At 53.9% G+C, this 20,351-nt stretch overlaps 1 protein-coding gene across 1 annotated transcript; it reads left to right on the top strand.

Moving 5' to 3' along the window:
- Window positions 1-1,661: 1,661 nt before the first annotated feature.
- On the top strand, window positions 1,662-20,074 carry ALDH2 (aldehyde dehydrogenase 2 family member). Its single transcript, XM_016203082.2, has 13 exons — window positions 1,662-1,784; window positions 7,354-7,458; window positions 8,108-8,248; window positions 9,309-9,388; window positions 10,945-11,056; window positions 11,495-11,623; window positions 12,017-12,130; window positions 12,238-12,340; window positions 12,910-13,094; window positions 14,815-14,979; window positions 16,557-16,714; window positions 18,033-18,147; window positions 19,643-20,074. The coding sequence occupies exons 1-13, from the start codon at window positions 1,662-1,664 to the stop codon at window positions 19,673-19,675; spliced, it is 1,563 nt and encodes a 520-aa protein (XP_016058568.2). The 3' UTR covers window positions 19,676-20,074.
- The last annotated feature ends 277 nt before the right edge of the window (window positions 20,075-20,351 follow it).

Below are 20,351 nucleotides of genomic sequence, written 5' to 3'. Positions count from 1 at the left end.
TCCCTGAGCGCTGTTACAGAGCTATCTCCCCCCACCTCATCCAGGGGAGAAAGCAAGCTGGCTGGGGAAAGGGGAAGCGGAGCCTGGGGGGTGCCTTCAGAGAAGAGAGGGAGGCTCATTTTTCAGTTTATTTCTGCAGCTGATCTCCAAACCCATTTCCTCTTCCTTCTGGGTACACAGCTTGACTGACTGGCTTCCCAGCCTCCTGTTTATGGAGGAACGGAAGCGACGGAAGTCTAGCTAATGAAACAGGCTCAGCCCACAAAACCGTCCCATGTGCCATCCTTAATGCTTTTTTCCCCCTCTTCTGGTTGTGACTTTGGGAATCAGGTGATGACATCAGAGTCACACAAAGAAAAGCGCTGGGGTCCCTCCTTCCTGCCTGGAGGGGACCTTCCCAGTGAGACTCAATGGGAACAGGGACTTCATTGTCGTTAGCCGCTGGCATTTCACAGCATATTTGTTGTGGGAGCTCTGTTAACTATCTCGATATCCTTTTGATACCACATTAGCACTTCCAAGCAAAACAACCACACACACTGCTGGCTTCTTTCAGACTGTGGATCAACACCTGAGCCTGGTACATCACAGCTGGGCCTTGGTCAACCTCTTTGGCCTCAGGTCCTGGGGCTCCAGCCTCAAACTGCTACCCAGTCACTTGCTGCCTAAATGTGCCCCTTTCCTCTGCTCCTCTACTGTCAAAACATACCTGGCACACCTTGGTCATCCGGTTGGAATGCACACAGTCGACCCCTACCCATCCCGCTCCCTTTCCAACATCTCACTCCTCCCAGCACCCTCAGTGCCCAGGAATGAAACAGATGGCAAGGTCCTAATGGCCACCCCTGCCCTCCTGTAGTCCACTCTCCACAGAATGAGACCAGTACGTTTAGGATGCAAATCAAGTCCTCCTAGTTCTAAACCCCTCACCCCTGCCTCCTAAGCGCTACCTGCCTGGCCCCGCCCAGCTCTCCATCTCCCCTCGCTCCCCTCCCCTCCCCTCCCCACCCTCCCCTTCTTCACGGGGCTCCCTTCCTTCCGTTTCTCTTAACAGGTGCCAGGGAGGTTCCACCTCCAGGCCCTTGCGCGTGCTGTTCCCTCCCCCTGGAATGCTCTTAGCTCTTCACCTTCACATCTCAGGTCTCCCATGTCACGTCCTGACCATGGGATGTACCCATCGGTTCCCTCTGCCCCGACCGCGTCTCCACCCTATTAATTTCCTTCCGGTCCCTGGTCGCTATCTGAACCCACCTCGTGTTTGGTTTAACCTCAGCCTCTCCCACTGTAAGCCGCCAGGAGTCAGGGCCAGGGACCCTGCGGTTCAGGCCTGTACACATTAGGTGCAACCCACGCGCGCCCAAATCGCGAGGTCCGGTCATCCCACACGCGCGGGGCGCCGCTCGGGGGCGCGGCCGGGGGGGACATCAGCGGCGGGCAGCGCGTCCCCAGCGCCATCCCCACCCGCTCCCCTCCGAGGGCGGGCACACGGGCAGCGCCGGGGCAGCTCCGCCCGAGACCACGGGGAGGTGGCGAGCACGGCCCCCGCGCGCCCCGCTCTGCGCCTGCCCATTGGCGGGCGCGCCGGGGGCGGGGAGAGGCGGCGGCCGCGGCCAGCGCCCCGAGCCTGCTCCCCGCACCAGCGCCCCCAGCCCGGCTGCAGCATGTTGCGCGCCGCCGCCCAGCTCGCCGCCCGCCGCGCGCCCCTGCTGGGCCGCCGCCTCCTGTCGGCTGCCACCCAGGCGGTGCCGGCCCCCAACCAGCAGCCCGAGGTCTTCTACAACCAGGTGAGGCCTCCGGGGACCGCCGGCGCTTTGTTTTCTCCAGGGGACCGAGCCCGCTGGGTGGGAAGGCCCTGGGCCTCTTTGGGCCTCAGTTTACCCAGTTAGCCGCGGTGGGGCTTAGCGCCCCCTCCCCTTCCAGCGAGCATTTGGGCCCCTTCGCCGCCTCTGACAGCGCGCCCCTGTTGCATAATCCAGCTGTGACTTTGGTCGCTTACTGGTTTTCCTGCAACCTCCGCAGCCCCTTTCCCGGCGCCCACGCTGAGTATTCCAGCCCTCCCCTGTCGTCCTCGGTGTTCAGGCCTCTTAGTCGCCCCCGTGTCTGCGCAGAGCCTCCATCATCACCCACTCGAAGGACGTCTTTGCAAGTCCCTCTTTGCAGGAACTTTTAGGTCTTTTTCTTGGGCATCTCTTTCCCCCTCGACTCATGCTCTTGTCTAAGGAATTCCAGAAGGAAGTTCCAGAAGGAAGTCCACAAGGAAAGGCGGGGGCCTTTTCAGCTCAGGTTCATTAGTTTGCTAAGGCAGAGGCCAGGGCCACCGGGCGCTGCCCGCTGCTTTCACAGCTGGGAACCGGGAAAGGGTGGGGGCCCATCGCCTCCTGGTGCAATTCCCCAGCAGTGCCCACCTCCCGAGGAGCTGGCTTTCTTGGACCAAACGGAGGAGGGGATTTCGAGGACCACACAGATTCCCAGTGGCCGACTTCTTGTTCAAAGAGGGCTTTGTGATACTTTGTTTCAACCTCTGAGTTTAGGTGAAGAGCTGGAATTCACAGAGAAGGAAATCGTTATGAAAGAGTTCCTTTCGTGTGTGTGCAGTAAGTGTAGTGGCTGCCCTTGGCCGAGCTTCCCTCCCTTCTTCTGTGGCGTGGGAAGGGGGCGGGAGGGGATGCCTTCCGTCTGCGCAGGGCTCACAGGCGCCTGTGGACACTGACGGAAGGAACAGTTCCGTGCACCGCCTGTGTACCTGGAACCATCCTAAGCATTTACCTGGTCTGCTGTTTAATCCTCACAGCAGCCTTTTGAGGGAGGTTCTGTGGTTATCTCCATTTCACAGACGGAGAGGCTGAGTTACAGAGAGGTTTAGTGACTGAGGTCAGTGGCAAAGTTGGGGTTCACATCTAGGTTCCCAAGAGGGACCCCCTAAGCAGACCATTCTGTGGTGCTGTTGATGCACCTGTGGGTGGGATAAAGGGGTCATTGCTGACCGAGGATGCTGAGAGCCGGCCATGGGTGACTACTCTCAACAGAGGACCTGCTTGTCAGGCCCAGAGTTTGGCTCCAAATCCACATACAGGTGATGGGTAAAGGCACATCCATGTGATGCTGTGGGATGTTTAGAGAGACTAAAAACAAAATGTCCTTGAGCCCGAAGTGCAGCAGCTGTAGCTCCCTTGGTAGGCTGTGCAAGGAGAGGTTCATGCTCAAAAGACTTGCCCGTCAGAAGATCAAGCAGAAATATCTTCGAGGGGAGCCTTTGTGGCCACAGGATCTAATTGAGATCTTCCTCCCTTGTGCTCACGTGGAAGTGAGAAAAAGCACAAGCGTGCACACAGGACTGGCGGATGGCGTGAGTCCTGTTCTTCAGGTTTAGTCAGGGAACGTAAATTGGGAATGTAAGTTGGGGGGGGGGGTTGGAGTGAGTTCACCCTGTGGCTTTTTTTATCAGATTTTTTTGCGATCATAAAAGCAACGTGTGCTCACTGTATAAATATGCAGAGAGTACTGTCAACTGTCCCCTGTACCCGCGCTGTTAGGAGACAGGGGTGTGGTCTGGCGGGACATTCTCCCTGCATTCAGACGGCCCCCATGTCAACAAGGCCCCCATGTCAACAAGCGGAGATGAAAAAACTGGAACTCGAAAGAGAAGAAGGGGGGGCACTGAGAGAGGGAGTGTGGGTGAGGCGCCTTATTTTTTACATGAACGAGAGTCCTGCACTTACTGTCCTGAAGCGGCCTCGCTGAACAGCGGAGCGGGCCCACTTGTCTTTCTCAGCTGGTACTCCCCAGGTTCCTTGTCCTCCCCGAGGACTACTACTGAGGAGCTCAAGTGACAGCCAGAAGTTCACGACCCCTGCTAAGAACGGCCACCCCCCACACCTGCCATCTGCCACCCAGGCGGTGATGGGCACACACCTGCAGCCCCTTCTGCTCCCCCGGCTCCCCGACCTGCAGCCATCGGGCCCTTCTGGTTCCTCCTGTCCCCAAGCTCTCCCTCAGGTCCCCCTCTGGCGCCCTCTGACCCCAGGGTCTGTCCCCGACTGCTGTCTGTGGTTTCTCACTTTGTTGGTTTGCTGGTTGACTGAGTCTTTCCTGCCCCGGATGGTAGCTCAGGGAGGCAGGACTTGGCTGTTCACTCAGTGAAAACGTAGTGACTGTGAGGATGAGTGAATCCAACTTCTACAATTTACTAAAATATATAGAAAACAGAGCATTCTGCCCGGCTGGCGTGGCTCAGTGGTTGAGCACCAGCCTATGAATCAGGAGGCCACAGTTCGATTTCCGGTCAGGGCACAGACCCAGGTTTCGGGCTTGATCCCCAGCAGGGGGTGTGCAGGAGGCAGCCAATCCATGACTCTCATCATTGATGTTTCTCTCTCTCTCTCCCTCCCTCCCTTCCTCTCCCTGAAATCAATAAAAACATATTTTAAAAAAATTCAAAAGGACTCCAACTTTAAAAAAAAGAAAGAAGGAAAATAGAGCATTCTGATGGAAAAGCATTATGAGTTTTGACAACAGTCCAGATACAAAGCGTCACATCCTGAGGTGGCTAGAGTGTCGCTCTGCTTCTAGAAACTATAACGAGGAAGTGGGCGCTGGGAGGCCCCCCCATCCCGGGGTGGCCATGGTAAGCGTGTTATGTAAGTCACGCTTTGGGTTTCTGGCAGGAGGTCACGAGGCCTTTGGCTTGGATTCTGCCCTTGTGCTTATTCGAGAGAAGTAGCTTGGAAACTCCTCACTGGGCTCAGCCAGAGAACCTTCCTACCCAGGCCCCTCCCCCGGGGGGAGGGGAGGACCGCTGGAGCTGGGCCCTAGGAGAAGGGAAGCGGGAACTCCAGACCGAAGGCCGCTTCCAGCCTCCTGCAAACCCAGGGTTATCTCACCAGCTAGGAGGGAAGACTGACCCAGCAAATTCAGGGCTCTGCAAGGCAGATAGACGCCGGGGAGTGGACTTCCCGAGGTTCTTGGTCAGAGGTCAGGGGAACAGCGTGGCCCTGCCGAGGAGGAAGGGCTGCGGACAGCGGGAATTTAGCTGGCCTGGCCTAAATTCCTATCTTTGCAAAATAACAATGAACACTTTTTCAAGACAAACTGATTTAGTAGGCTGCTCTGCAGGGAACAACACAGAAAGAGATACACGGACTTACCCAGCCCATGCTCCTAGGAGTCATGCCCGAGAGAGCCACAGGATCTAGAGTAGTGTATGTGCAGGGGTGAGGCCCACTGCGAGCGGGGGGCCTGGCTTAGAAACTTTACACTCCCTGTGGCATTTAATCCTCACATCAGCCCCCAGACATATCATCTCCAGGGACTGATGAACCATCTAGAAGGTCACAGGGGTAGAGCCGAGATTCAACCCAGGACTGTCTGGTGTAGAGGCTGGTGCTTCTTACAGCACCCAGAGTAAAAATGCAAAGTCAAACCTGCAGTGGGGCGGTAAGTAAAGCATAGGGATGGAACAGTGCACGGCCAGCCAGACTCTGCGCGCTCCCTGACCCCCCTCTCAGCTGCCTCAGCGAGGCTCCAGCCCCAACTCAGGGTGGCAAAGGGACACATGCTCAGCAAAGGGTGGCAGAGCCTGTGCCAGGCCCTCCCCTTACCCCCTCCTCCCCAGGCTTTAGCTCTACTCCTCCCATGAAATTCCTTTTCCTCCGCCCCCAGGGAGGAGGCTGCTCCCCCAGGGCATGGCCCAGCCCAACTTGAACTCAGGCCTACCTGGCTTCTCCCACACCTGTTCCCCCACTGAAACTACTCATCGCCCACTCCTCAGCCCCCTGCCCCTCTTTCGGGAAGAAACAAAGTTGTCGTTTTCCTTAAGATTAATGATCAACCAACTAATCTGAAACCACACAGCATGTTTCCAAAGAACCTGACTGATGTTGACCCATGTTCTCCTGCCAAATACCAAGAGCCTTTTACTGCAGGGGCAAAGCTGTGGATTCCTCTGTGATGGTGGGGCAGGGACTGTGCTCAAACACCACCTTTGAGCCTGGGAAAGTGACCTTTGGCAGGCCCTTTCCTGACTGGCTCCTGCCTGTTACCACATCATTGTCACAGCATTGCACCCTTACTCCACGAGAGGCTTGACGCAAGTACTTGGAACTGTCACATGCCGGTTTATGAGGGTACCATAGTGATCCCCAAAGGCGCCAGGAGGTGATTTGACTTGCCCCATGGGACACAAGTAGGAGGAAAAGTGCCCGGATTCATCCGGATTCTAGTCTCGATCCCTGCTCTCGAGCACTGGGCCGGGCCAGCCCCCCATTCTCCCCCCTCCGGGCCCTACTGGCCCTGGACTGAGCCAGGCCCTCAGCTTTGCTTGGCAGTTCCCTTTTATCAGTCAGGGCTCAGGTCAAATGTCTGCTTCTCAGAGGCCCTCCCGTCACCCCAGCTTCAGTTCTCTATCTCCCCCTGCTCCTTAGTACTCTCCCCGGATCTTGTTTTTCTGCTCTGCCCTCGCCACGGCAGTCTGAGGTTGACCTGTGTATCTGACTGATTGCTTCTCTATTTCTTGTGCCCACCAGAACGCCAGCTCCGTGGGAGAAAGGTCCTTATTGGGTTTGGTTTCCACTGTGTCCCCAGCCCTAGCACATTGCCAGTGTTCACTAAATATTTGCTGAGTGGACAAAAGAATCATCTACCTCAGGTCTCACCACAACCCTGTGCCCTAGTGAGTTAAAGGAAAGACGGTGGCAAATTTTTTGCAGCTCCTCCCGAGGAGGGGTGGAGGTTCCTCCCCTCCCCAGGGGTCTGGGCCGGGCCTGTCGCTCACTTGGACCAAAGGGATTCGGTGTCAAAAATGAGGCCATGTGACTTTTGAAACTAGATCTTGAGCAGCCTTTCAGCTTCTGCCCTGGTCTCTTGGAACATTCTTTCTGGGCAAGCTGACTGTCATGCGAGAAGTCTGACAAGCCTGGGTCCACCATACTGTCAGGAAGACCAAGCAGCCATGTGGCACAGGCGCGAGTCAAGAGGCAGCCTTGCACATCCAGCCCCAGGCACCCTTTCTTTGCAACGATATGAGTGGGCCCAATCAATGGACACAACTGTGAGATAATAATGTCAATTAAAGCCAGCACATTTTGAGGGGATGTTATACAGCAATAGATTAGATAACTGATGAGTTAGGAGGATAACTCTTCATTTTTCAAAGAAACCAAGGCACTGAAAGATCAAATGACTTACCCAGGGTCAGTTGGTAGAGTGGGCACTCCAGCTCGGATTATCTCCAAGGTCTGTGCTTTTAACAGGTCACATCGATCTGAAGCTAATTCATACTTGTTCCTTCTGATTTTTTTTTTTAGTCAGTTTTGGGTTGAGAACTGGTCCTGAGAACCTTCTGCCTTCTCATTGTAGATCTTCATAAATAATGAGTGGCACGATGCCATCAGCAAGAAAACGTTCCCCACTGTCAATCCATCCACTGGGGAAGTCATCTGTCAAGTAGCTGAAGGGGACAAGGTGAGAACTGGTGATTTATCTTGGGGAAGGGCTGAACAGGGTCGGGGCAGGCAAGGATAATTTATTTTTTCTCCCCCCCCAGGTAATTTAATTTTTTACTTAATGTGTTTTCGTATGATCAAGACTTTACCTTGTGTGTATTGCTTTCATAACTAAAAAATGCCAATTAAAATTTTTGAGTAAATGGATCAACAGAAACTCTCCCTTGCAAACAGGTGCTAGACTGTATCTGCATTCACAGTTCATACTGTTGTGGACTATAGACTTGGACCTGAACTTGAGAATATCTAATCCAATCTCTCCTTTCCAGACCTGCAGGGCAGTGCACAGCTAGATGGAAATCTTGTTGAGTAGAATTTGGGTCTCCTGAGATCTAGCTCTGGTGTTGGCAGTATGTTTTGTTTGTATTATATATATATTATATATGTATATATATGAATAGTTATTAAATAGTAATAGTAATTTAAAAATTTTTAAATTAAACTCCTGGAAAGGAGAGTCTGAAGCTGGCTAGGCAGAGCCCATTGAAGCTGGGAAGGACTGTGGGGGCAGGTTTCTGCATGGCACTGGCTGCTGGGCAGTGGGGTGCGCAGTCTTTAGAGGTGGTTATTGCTGAGAAGGCTGAGCTGCCTCGCTGGGTGTTTTCCAGGAAGACGTGGACAGGGCAGTAAAGGCTGCCCGGGCCGCCTTCCAGCTGGGCTCTCCCTGGCGCCGCATGGATGCGTCCCACAGGGGCCGGCTGCTGTACCGCCTGGCCGACCTGATCGAGCGGGACCGGACCTACCTGGCAGTGAGTTCTCAGCCCCCTTCCCTCTCATCCCACATGGCGAATGGGTTCAGAGCATCCCATCAGACAGCCACGAAGAAGCCACATTGCTGACAACTGGTCAGAATGGCATAGGCTGGGCACCTTTGGGATATGCCCCTGTACCAACCAGAGGAGTCTCTCCTATGATGCAGTGGGTTTGGCTAAGAAAGGAGGAGACTAGGGGAGAGAGGGGAGCCATGTTGGGGAGCCTTCCCAGGAGAGAAACCCCCAGGCATGGACACCTCTCCTGGGCCTTCTCCCTGGCTGTCAGAGGTGGAAGAAACCAGGAGGCAGTGCCGTTTCCTCTCCCCAACCCCTTCTACACATAGCAGCCAGAGTGAACCTTCTAGAAGGCAAATTAGACCGTGGAGCTCCTCTCCTAAGCCTCCCATGGCATCCTGTATCCTTTGGATAAAGTCCTGTTTCCTCAGTGTGGCCCTGCCTGGTCTGGCCCCATCTCCCGGCTCATGCTGTGCCGTGGCCCTCACACACAGCGCTGCGCTCCTGCCTGCCTCAACTTCTTGACTACCAAGCTTCTTTGAGCATCAGGGCCTTTGCACACGCTCTTCCCTTCATCGCTGTTTGTACCTTCCCCCTTTGCCTAGTCACCTCCTGCATATCCTTCAGGTTGGAGTTTCTCACCCTGGACTGCGCAGCCTGGCCGCCTCCTTGCGAGCACTCTTAACCCACGTGATTGATGACTCATGTCTTTCTTTACTGGCTCTTTGCTCTGCAAGCTCCTTGTTTGTCTCTGTATCCCCAGCACCCGGATCCTGCATAGAGTAGAAACGGAAAAAAAATTGCGTCTGTGAAATGACTGAAATGAGAAGCTGCAGCATCATTCCTCCCATCCCCCTCCTCACTCTCCCCGCCTTTGGAGAGGGAGGGCCACTGGCCCGGAAACGCCTTGACATTTAGGGGCACAGAGTGGCCACGCGCCCTTTTCTCAGACCACGCCGCGCCTCTGCGCTGCCTGTCGCCCGTCCGCTTTGTTTCATCCCCGCGCCAGCAGGCCTGTGCTGACCGTGCTCTCTTTTCCCAGGCCTTGGAGACCCTGGACAACGGCAAGCCCTACGTCATCTCCTACCTGGTGGATTTGGACATGGTCCTCAAATGTCTCCGGTAGGGGCTCAGGCTTCCTGGCCTTCGTTCTGGCCGCGCGAAAGGGGCGGGGGTATGGCTGGGGAGGAAAAATAGGGTAATGTAAGTGGATCACGAGACTTGCAGACACGTGTTCCTCTGGACACCGTCTCCTGGGAAATCCCAGTACTGAAACTGTAATCTGGTCATGTTTCTCTGGCGTCTTGAGTCAGTTTTGGTAATTTACGTTTCAGTTGGGCTTGTCCGTATCATCTGGGTTATCTAATCTACTGGCTCCCATTGTCTGTAGTATTTTCTCATAGCCCTTTTCACCTCTGTGAGGTCGATCGTAAGGTCCTCGCTTCCATTTCCGAGTTATTTGTGTCGCCTCCCTTTTTTCCTGGCCTAAAAGACCCAGCTTTTGGTTTTGTTGATGCTCTCTATTGTTTTTTCCATTCTCCATTTCATCTTTCTCTGCTCTAATCTTTATTATTCCCTTCCCCTTGCTAGCTTTGCGTTGGTTTGATCTTAAACATTTTAGCGACCGAGAAATACAAGAGGAGGAGCGTGAGGTTTTTTAGGGCTGGTGGTCAGTAACAGAGATTCAGTCTAACCCGGGCAGCACAGAGCCAGGACTCTTAAAGCCCGAGGCTCACTCTGCCCAGCCCAGCCCCCAGCTTCTTTCTCCTTTCGACCCCCACCAACCTCCTTCAGGCCGGTCTGCAGGTTGGAACCTGGCTGCCCACACCTGGGCTTGCTTCTGTCTGTGTGACTCCAGCCCGGACCAAGTGACAGTCTCTTAGTCCCAAGGCCAGATTCCTGGAGGAGGGACCCTTGAGTCTGACCAGCTGTGGTCTGGGTGGAGATCATTGTACAAATAATGGTTGCTCCCTGTGACCATGTGAACTGAGAAGCAGTACCAGAAAAGTTGGGGTTGGGGAACATAACGGGGTCTCAACCAGGGCAGTTATGTCGCCCGGGAGGTAGTGGGCAATGTCTGGAGACATTTTTGGTTGTCACAACTGGGCGGGAAGGGGTACTACTGGCATCTAGTGTGTAGAGGCCAGGATGCTGCTAAAATCCTACAATGCACCAGAAAGCTCCCCACCACAAAGAATCATCCAGCCCCACATGTCAACAGGGCCAAAATCAAGAACCTCGCTCCACAAGGCTGCCCCAGAGAGAGCAGCCTGGTGAATCTCGGCAGAGCCCCAGGCCTCCGAGTTTTAGCTGTGTGCCTTTGGGCTGATTAAGTAACTATTCTGAGCCACACAAAACATGTAATACAGACCTGGGAGAGAGGGAACAGTAACTGTTTATTAAAAATAGCGACTCCTGGGCATCCACCCCGGAGAGCCAGATTGAGAGTCGGAAGTGGGCTCTTGGAATTTGGTGTTTTTTATGAGCATCTCAGGTGATTCTGAGACTTGGAGGTTAGTTCCCTGGGGTGGCTTATTGTGACCTTGGCAGTTAAGTCATCCTGGGAACAAGGGCAATTATCAGAGATGCCCAGTTAGACAGTATGAGTCTTTCCTTCCTGCCAGGGTTTACACGGGTCCCTGACAGTCACTGATTAAGCTTGACTTTTATGTTTTAAGCTACTATGCCGGCTGGGCTGATAAGTACCATGGGAAAACCATCCCCATCGATGGGGACTTCTTCAGCTACACCCGCCACGAACCTGTGGGGGTGTGTGGGCAGATCATCCCGGTGAGTGTCCCTGAAGGTTTGTCGGGAGCACCTTGAGACGCGGCCGTCTCCAGCAGGCTCGTGACTGAGAACGTGGCTTTCACAGAGCCAGCCTGGGTTCAGGTCCCAGGCCTGCCACTCGTGAACTCTGTGACCTTGGGCAAATCACTGTCCCCCTAAGCCTGAATTTCCTTACCTGGAAAGTGGGAGGGAACCCAGAGTGGAGGGGGGAGGGTAGGGAGGACCGAGTGCAGCGGCTTAGCGTGGAGCTTAGCGTGGAAAAGCACTCGTGACCCGGAGCCGCTGTTATTTCACCCTCCACCTGCTCGCCCACCTGTCTTAAACCTACCATTGAGTTGTGGGGGGACGGACGGGACTCAGGGAAGTCACTGCCGCGTCTGCTCTCTGGGGAGTCACTTTCTGCAGCTGGGTGTGGGGAGTGACCGTTGTTTCCCGCAGTGGAACTTCCCGCTGTTGATGCAAGCGTGGAAACTGGGCCCCGCCCTGGCCACCGGCAACGTGGTTGTGATGAAGGTGGCTGAGCAGACTCCACTCACCGCCCTCTACGTGGCCAACTTGATAAAGGAGGTGCGTGGCTGTCCCTCTCGACCTCTGAATGCTCCTGTTCAGGCTTTCTGAGGGGGGCGCCTCTGGCCCAAAGTGATGGGGGGTTTGTAGAGCAGGAGCTGAGCACCCCCATCACCGCGCTTAGCCAGAGAGGCCCCTTCGTCCCTGTTCTCTGCCTCGGGCTTCACTTTAAGGCCCCTTTGAATAGTGAAACTGTCCTCTGTGAATACCATGGCGAGAGGGGCACAGCCACGGGGAGCTCTGCGGCACCGTCCAGCTTCCCTGAGCCGCACCCCGACTGCGTCTGCTCGCCCGTGTGCGGGCGCACTGCCTGGCCTCCCCGGGGAGGGGCGTGCTCCCCGTCCAGCCCTTCGCAGGGGAAGGTGCGCAGTGTCTCTGGCTGTTTGCCCGCAGGCTGGCTTTCCCCCTGGCGTGGTCAATATCATTCCCGGATTTGGCCCCACGGCTGGGGCTGCCATCGCCTCCCACAAAGATGTGGACAAAGTGGCCTTCACAGGCTCCACCGAGGTAAGGCCTCTCCCTCGAGGTGTGGGGTCCTCTGTCCTGAACCTAGGAGAGCGTTTGGTTCCTTTTCCCCTTACGGAGAGGTTGTCTCTGTGCCTGTTTCCCTACAGGTTGGCCGCCTGATCCAGGTCGCCGCGGGGAGCAGTAACCTCAAGAGAGTGACCCTGGAGCTGGGAGGGAAGAGCCCCAACATCATCATGTCAGATGCTGATTGTAAGTTTTCCGGGGGAGGCGGCCTGGCCTGGAAGGCGGCCACTAGCTGTCCACGCTGTGGTCCTGACTCTGGCAGTGGCCGTCATCATCGGGGTCGGTTTCTGGGCCAGGGCCTCAGGACGAAGGCTGGGCTCCCCGTGTGGCCCTCCAGCCAGCACGGTCCGGCCGCTTCTGCCGCGCCTCCCTGCTCCCTGCAGCCCAGCCAGACGGAGTGCTTAGCTGCCCAGCTGGGCCCACGCTTCCTTGGACCAGACCGCTTTTCTCCCATCACATGCTTTGTCCTGGTCCTGCTGAGGAGCTCCAGACGTGCCCTCCCCAAGGGAGCCTTCCCTGATCGCCGCAGGCCGGCTGGATTGGTCCCCCCGCCGCCCTCGGCTCCGTGACCCCTGCGATCGGGTGGGCCTGCCACTTGGTCTCCACACTCACAGAAGGGAGAGGCCGGGTCCCTCTTGCTTGGGCACATGGTCTGGCACCCAGCAGGCTCCATGCTGTTGGTGGCGCGAATGGGTTCAGGAGGAGGGCGGCCACGGGGTCCTTCTTTCCTGACGGCCGTCCCTCTGCCTCCCCAGTGGACTGGGCTGTGGAGCAGGCGCACTTCGCCCTGTTCTTCAACCAGGGCCAGTGCTGCTGTGCGGGCTCCCGGACCTTTGTGCAGGAGGATGTTTACGCGGAGTTTGTGGAGCGGAGCGTCGCCCGCGCCAAGTCTCGGGTGGTTGGGAACCCCTTTGACAGCCAGACTGAGCAGGGGCCGCAGGTAAGCCGGCAGCCGCAGGTGGGTCCAGGTGACTGGCACCAACACGGAGAAGCAGAAAGGGCCCGGACTCAGAGGCAGGCAGGCAGGCAGGCAGGCACGGCTTCAAGTCCTGGCTCTGCCACGCACCAGCTGTGTGTCCCTGAGAAGCCCCATGCCCTCTCTGAGCTGCCATTCTCTCATCCTTGGCACCTGCCCTTCATAACTCACAGGGTGGCTGGGGAGTGGGAATTAATGATGGAAGGCACTCTGTAAATTACATACATATAATAAATACTAGGAGTGGGCAAAAGGGAATGCTTGTTTCCTGGAGCTTGGCGGCCCATAAAAATGCATCTACCAGAAGGATACATGCGGATCTGTTAACCATGGCCACCTCTGGGGGGGCGGGGGAGGGCCGTGATGTGATGAGGGGAGGAACTTTATTTCACTCTATACTCTTCTGAGCTGTTTGATTTTTGTTAACCAGGAGGATGTGTTCATTTTAATCAATAAAACTCTAGTGAATGATAATTATAAGAAAAAGAAATACAGTGCCTCTCTCCACCATTTCCTCTGCATCCTGGTCCACTCATCTAATTTTCTGTTGCTGTTTCTTTTTGTTAATCACTCGGGGATATTTTCTCCATTGATGTTTAGAGAGAGTGGATGGGAGGGAGGGGGAGAGAGAAACACATCAATTGGTTGCCTCCCACACGTGGGCCAGGGAACAAACCTGCAACCCTTTGGGAATCAACAAGCCTTTGACTGGGAATCAAACACGAGACCCTTGGGTGCACGGGCCGACACACTCCCACGGGGCTGCATTGGCCAGGGCTGTCCCCTCATCTGTTGATAGACCCCTGGGTGGTTTCCACTTTTTGGCTATTGTGAATAGTGCTGCTAAGAATCTCAACATCTTTTTTCCTCTCTTTTCTTTGTGGTTTGTGGCTATTTAATGATTAAGCTAATGCAAATTTGTATAAAAATTTAATAAAAAAGTGTTTAAAGTAAAATATAAGACCTTCCCTTGCTCCCCTCCATGTCCATTCCCTATAGGTGGCCACACTCACACATAGTTAGGTGTCTGTATGTTTGTTTTAACAAAAATAGGGTTATATAATATATATTGTTCTATAAGCTCTCTCCTCCTCCTTACAAAATATCTTAGGCTATCTTTCTGTGTCAGTCAGTTCACAGATCTGTTATTAATGACAACACAACATATGGATGTACCATAGTTACATTAACCTGCCCCTCTACTCATGTATACTTAGAATTGTTTCACTTTTTGCTTTTACAAAGTGCTCCCCAGCGAACATCCTTGTTCAGGTTCCTTTGTCATGTGTAGAATAAATTCCTAGAAGTTAAATAGCGGGCTCAAAGGGTATGAGCATTTAAATTTTGACTGATATTAATAAGCTACTTGCCAAAAGAGCTAGACCAGCTTACAGCCCTTTTTAAAATTGAGATATAAGTGACGTAGAATGTACTGATTAGTCCTAATGGTGTATGAATATTACAGTGTGTGTAACAGACCTTCGCCATCAATGTATTTTCTTGCTATTGTAAATTTTTAGTAATTTCTTCTGTTTATTGGCCCTTTGTCTTTCCTCTCCGAGTCCTGCTGATTCATGACCTTCGCCCGTTTCCCAGTTGTCTCCTTGCCCGTGTGGCTCTAAGCCTGGAACAAGGCGAGATCTGGCTCGAGCATCTCTGTAACCCTGGACTCCTTCTCCCACAGGTGGACGAAACTCAGTTCAAGAAGATCCTCGGCTATATCAAGTCGGGGAAGGAGGAGGGGGCGAAGCTGCTGTGCGGCGGAGGGGCGGCTGCTGACCGCGGCTACTTCATCCAGCCCACCGTGTTTGCAGACGTGCAGGACGGCATGACCATTGCAAAGGAGGAGGTGGGCGCGGGGCCGGTGCTCGGGGATGCTCCAGTCTAGCGCCTTGACCCTGTCACCCAGTAGCTGGCTCTGGGCCACATCCTGGCTCTGGGCCAGGACAGGGCAATTACAGTTCACACCCTATCTCGTCCCTCTCATGGCTGCCCACTGCCCGGGAGCACTGCCTCCGTCCCTGGCACAGCCTACAGGCCCATTGTGTTCTGGTCCCCGCGAGCCGTGAATCAAGCAATGCCGTTGCCCAGCCCTTCTTGTGGCCTTCATATAAGTAGGACGTTGGACTAGAACAAAGGGCTCATGTCCCCACATGGCCAGTCTCTCTTTGGTGTTCTCCCCTTCACCACTGATTATGTGCACAGGGCAGCAGCTCGGTCTCATGCACTCATTCATTTCATAAATATTTACTGAGTGCCTACTATGTGCTAGGCTGTCTGAGGGCAGACGCTGGAGAGCCAGGGGTATCCAAAACATGTCCCCTGCCTTTGCCCCACTTCCACCAGCTGGATTAAGCCCCAGAGCGGCCCTCTCAGGGAAAACATTATAGTGCCACCCCCTTTCATGTGTAATTCAAAGTAAAATAATATTAAAATGCAAAATCAGGGTAGGAAAGCCCCACAGAGTTCTGCCTCCTTTCCCCTCGTGAGTACTTGGATGCCTCTGCTTCGCTGGCGCCTGAAGCACACAATGCCTGGCTCACAGCCACTGCTCCGACCATTCGGAGCTCCTGGCAGTGCCCTCCGACCTTTCCAGGCCTGGGATCGGCCCTTTCTCAAGAAGCCCTAGTTTCCTTTGGGATTTCATGAGAAGGGGCACTGGGTGTGCCGGTGCCTGGATCTCTGCTTCCCTCCTCCCTGCTCCTTACCCCCACTCTAGTTTGGCCAGTTCCTGTGCCTGTGTCACAGCTCGACTGTGACTTCTGTGAAGCCTTCCCAGATACCGCTCCTCCCCACCCCTCAGTCAGGCCAGGCGGCTCCTCGGGGCTCCTCCGGGCTCCTGCCACTCAGTACACTGCTTATAATGGTTAGTTTCTAGTGACCTGGTTACATTTTGATCACTTAAAGTCCCCCCAGGGCAGAGAGCAACCAGCACACTCAGTCCCCACATCTTGGTTTCTAAATCCCATTCTTCACACGAAAGAACCAGGATTCTTTGAAGAAATGGCTCATTCCAGGAACAGGGCAGGGAGAGTACAGGGGAAGCCTGGACTGTCTTGAGAGGGGGGACTGTTTTGTTCACGGCTGCTCCTTCAGCATCCGGTTGTATGCCTTGCTGAATGAACTGACTTAAATTTTTTGACACTGATTCTATGTGTAGCACACCAATAATGCAAACATTGCAGAACTACTTAGAAATAAGATACAGTATGTAAAGTGCGAGGCACACAGAAGGCAGCTCATCCCCACTGGCTTCCTGCCTTTTGTGTTTCAATGAGCTTGGGAGCTGTCGTCTCCCTCTGGAACTGCGAGGGCATGTCCGGGGGGTCGTTACCACATCTGGAACCATCTGCTCAGCGCTGTGAAAGCTGGGGAGCCGGTGGCTCCACGTCTGCCATGCCCACCCACTCTGCTCTCTCACCCCAGATCTTCGGGCCAGTGATGCAGATCCTGAAGTTCAAGAGCATAGAGGAAGTCGTCGGGAGAGCTAACAATTCCATGTACGGGCTGGCTGCCGCTGTCTTCACACAGGACTTGGACAAAGCCAATTATCTGTCCCAAGCGCTCCAGGCTGGCACTGTGTGGTAAGGGCCTCCCAGCAGCCCCTCACACCCAGGCAGGGATCCCCAAAGCCAGCGCCCTCCAGAGCCCAGTGCTCACACCCTGGAATTTGGGGTACTGGGCTCAGCTGCTCTGGGCGCAGGGGCTGTGCGGTACCGCAGGGAGGCGAGAGTTTCCCTCCCCTGGCCTCCAGGAGATTGCCCTTCCCCGCAGTACACGTGCCTGTGCAGCTGTTCGTGGGCAAGCAGGTGACAACCGGGGCTCCTTACCGAGCTGTAACCAGGGTAGGAGACCAGAGCTAAGGGCCCTTCACAGGATCTTAAGAACTTAGCACCTACTTCGCACTCATCAAGATGGCTGTAATTTTTAAATCCAGAAAGTACCAATAGTTGGTGAGGATGTGGAGAAGGTGGGACCCTTGCACGTTGCCGGTGGGAATGTGAAATGCTGCAGCCACTATGGAAAACAGTCTGGCAGTTCCTCAACACGTTAAACATAGAATTACCATAGGACCCCTCAGTTCCACTCCTAGGCACATACCCAAGAGAAATAGAAATATACACCCACAGAAGAGTGTACCCGAATGTTCATAGCAGATTATTCACAATAGCCAGAAGGTGGAAGCAGCCTAAAAGTCCATCAGCTGATGAAGAGGTAAACATAACCTGGTCCGTCCACGCAATGAAATATTATTTGGCCATAGGAAAGAAGTACTGACGCGTGCTGCAACATAGATGAGTCTTGGAAACATGAGACCAAGTGAAAGAAGCCAGACACAGAGGGCCACATATTGTACAATTCCACTTATAGAAAATGTCCAGAACAGGCAGATCCATAACATCGGAAAGTAGAGGAGCGGCTGCCAGGGCCTGGGGTGAGGGGGGAATGGGCGTGACTGCTTATAGGGTACAGGGTTTCTTTTTGGGGTGATAGAAACGTTCTGGAATTACTTAGTGGGCAGCATTGTAAATATGCTCTAAAACACGGACTTGTACACCTTAAAATGGTGAGTTTTACATTCAATTAAAGTTTAATAATTTTTTTTAAATTGCCAAAAAAACCCACCTTAGTACTTAATTAGCAAAAGCGAGTTATAAAAATGGGACGCTGTCACGTGGTGCTCCCTGTTACTGACACCCACCCGTGATCAGGTCATGAAGGGCAAAGATGACCACGGCTTTATGTCACGTAACTTGCTTTCAGCTCCTAAGCGGCTGGTTCTTACTGTGCCTCTTTCTACCCATTTTTTTCTCAGTAAAATCTTAGTGCAACATAGGAGGTCCGAGCGGTATGATACACATGCCCAAAGAGTTACTTCAGAAATCTTGTTTCAAATTATAGGATCAACTGCTATGACGTGTTTGGGGCCCAGTCTCCGTTCGGTGGCTACAAGATGTCTGGGAATGGCCGGGAGCTGGGAGAGTATGGCCTGCAGGCGTACACTGAAGTGAAAACCGTGAGTGTCACCTTCTCCGCCCTCTCTGCTGTCGCAGCCCATCAGTACTGATTACTAGTTTCTTGTTTTAAGCCAGAGAAGCTACAAAACACGGTCAGGACCCAACCTGCGCTTTGTCTCGTGAGAAAGAACCAGAGGCTTGGCTGCTACACAGTCGTTTGCTGGGCTTTGCTGTGCGCCGAGCTCTATAGGAGCTGCGAGGCAGGGCAGAGCCCGGTGGGCCCAGGCAGCGAGGGAAACCGGATGATTGGGTTGGACCCATATCCATACCCATGCCGGTTTTGCAACTTCAGTGATAGGAATGTAGCTGAAGAACTTGAGAAAGACAGAAAGCCTTAGCTCCATAAATGTTCATCACAGCACTCTCTCTCTAAAAGGGAAAACCGGATGTAACAAATGTTCCTTAATTGTGGAACTCCCAAGTCATCGAGCACCAAGTAGCCATTAAAATATCTCTGTAGAATATTTGATATGGAAAATGCTCATCTTTTAACATAAGAAAGCAGGATACAAAGTAATACGTGCAGTGTAAGTCCAGTTTAAAAACTGTGTGCACAGATATAGACACTCAGATACAGCATCTGCTTGTTTGTACAGTTTTCCCTGTCTATACAAGAGGCGAGACCCAGGTTTGAAGTTGACGCTGATGTGTCACTGGCCTGTAGTAGCTGTTCATGAAAACAGTAGTTATGGATGAGGTCATGTAGGTGCGGAGGGAGGGGACAGGGAGGGCTGGGACTGAGCCCGAGCAATTGCAGTACCTACGGCCGGGCTGGAGGGCAGGGGGAGGGCCTGAAAGGGGGAGGCCTGGGTTGAGGCGTTTCATGGAGGAAGCCAGAGGTAGCAAGCTGCTGACACTGGAGGCCTCGGGAACTGAGGTGTTGGGGAGACGAGAAAGCTTTTAAAGAAAGAAGTGGCAGGACTTGATTCATCTCATGAAGTAGATCCTATTGTTACCCCATTTTACAGAGGAGGAAACAGGGCAAGCTGAGGTGAAGTTCTTGCCCAGTAGGGAGTAAAGCTGGGACTCAACCCCAAAGCCATCTGAATCTGGAGCTTTCCCACTTAATCCACTGAGACACCTGCAGACTTCGGCACATTCTTTCTTTCCTTTGAGTCTTTGGGAGGAAAATATGGATCTAGGTCAGGGTCTCAGCCTTGGCACTGGACATTTGGGGTTGGATAATTCTTTGCTGCGCGGCGTCCTGTGCACTGCAGGGTTGCTGAGCAGCATCCCTGACTTTAGCCTCTAGCTGCTGGTAGGGATCCCTCCCCCCGGCCGCCCCACCCCGAGATAACCACAGATGGCTGGGCTAAGGGAAGGCAGAGTGTGCTCTCGTGCGGAACACAGCCCCGGCGGTCCCTGGGATTGGCCGGGTGGCCATTCGGACGTTAGAAGTAAAGGAAGCCCTCTGCTCACGCTCGGGCAGCACCCAGCTGAAGGCGCCTGCAGGTCGGCGTGACATCTAACAGCCTCTCCGCACCCCTCTTACAGGTCACAGTCAAGGTTCCTCAGAAGAACTCATAAAGAACCACGCCGGCTCCCTTCCTCAGCCAGCGGCAGAAAGTTCAACGAGATCAACCACAAAACCAAGAAAAATGACCCTTGCACTCTAAAAGTCTCAAAAGAGAAATCCTCCCACAGACTCTCTTGGATCCAAAGGCCCCAGAATCTGAGTCCCTATTGGGTGGGTGTGGGGCGAAGAGGACATGGAAGGCCTCTGAAACTGTCACAGTGCCCGGCTTCGGGGTGGCTTTTCAGAAACAGACTGGAATGTGTCATCCCGTCCCTCTGATACAATTCTGTAACTTGCCTTTAAGGGGGAAGGAAAAGTCACTGTTGACGGTTGTACCATCACTGAGGCCACAGCTAGCCCCTTGTTTTGTATTCTGAACTAAAGCTCATTAAAAATAGTGCTCCCCTTCACTTTTTGGGTAACTCTCCCTCGGTCTCAATAACCCAAGGAAATGCCGCCACGTAGGTACATCGTCCCTATGTTCGAATGTCACACTGTTTACAATGACACCCCTCCCCTGCTGTTGGCAAAAAGCTTTCATTTTGTGTGTTTTGATGAACAAAACACCCATGGCAGGCTCTGTGCTGGGCGCTCAGGATGACACCCGTGGCAGGCTCTGTGCTGGGCGCTCAGGATGACACCCGTGGCAGGCTCTGTGCTGGGTGCTCAGGATGACACCTGCACAAG

Source organism: Miniopterus natalensis, chromosome 20 (genome assembly GCF_054644295.1).
Source record: "Miniopterus natalensis isolate mMinNat1 chromosome 20, mMinNat1.hap1, whole genome shotgun sequence".
NCBI classification, from domain to species: domain Eukaryota; kingdom Metazoa; phylum Chordata; class Mammalia; order Chiroptera; family Miniopteridae; genus Miniopterus; species Miniopterus natalensis.
This window is presented reverse-complemented; position numbering and strand designations above follow the sequence as displayed.

Coding starts and splice junctions, on each gene's coding strand:
- ALDH2 (XM_016203082.2), top strand. CDS start 1,662: ATGTTGCGCGCCGCCGCCCAGCTCGCCGCCCGCCGCGCGCCCCTGCTG. Junction 11,057..11,494: donor TGTGTGGGCAGATCATCCCG/GTGAGTGTCCCT, acceptor TGTTTCCCGCAG/TGGAACTTCCCGCTGTTGAT. Junction 14,980..16,556: donor TGACCATTGCAAAGGAGGAG/GTGGGCGCGGGG, acceptor CTCTCACCCCAG/ATCTTCGGGCCAGTGATGCA.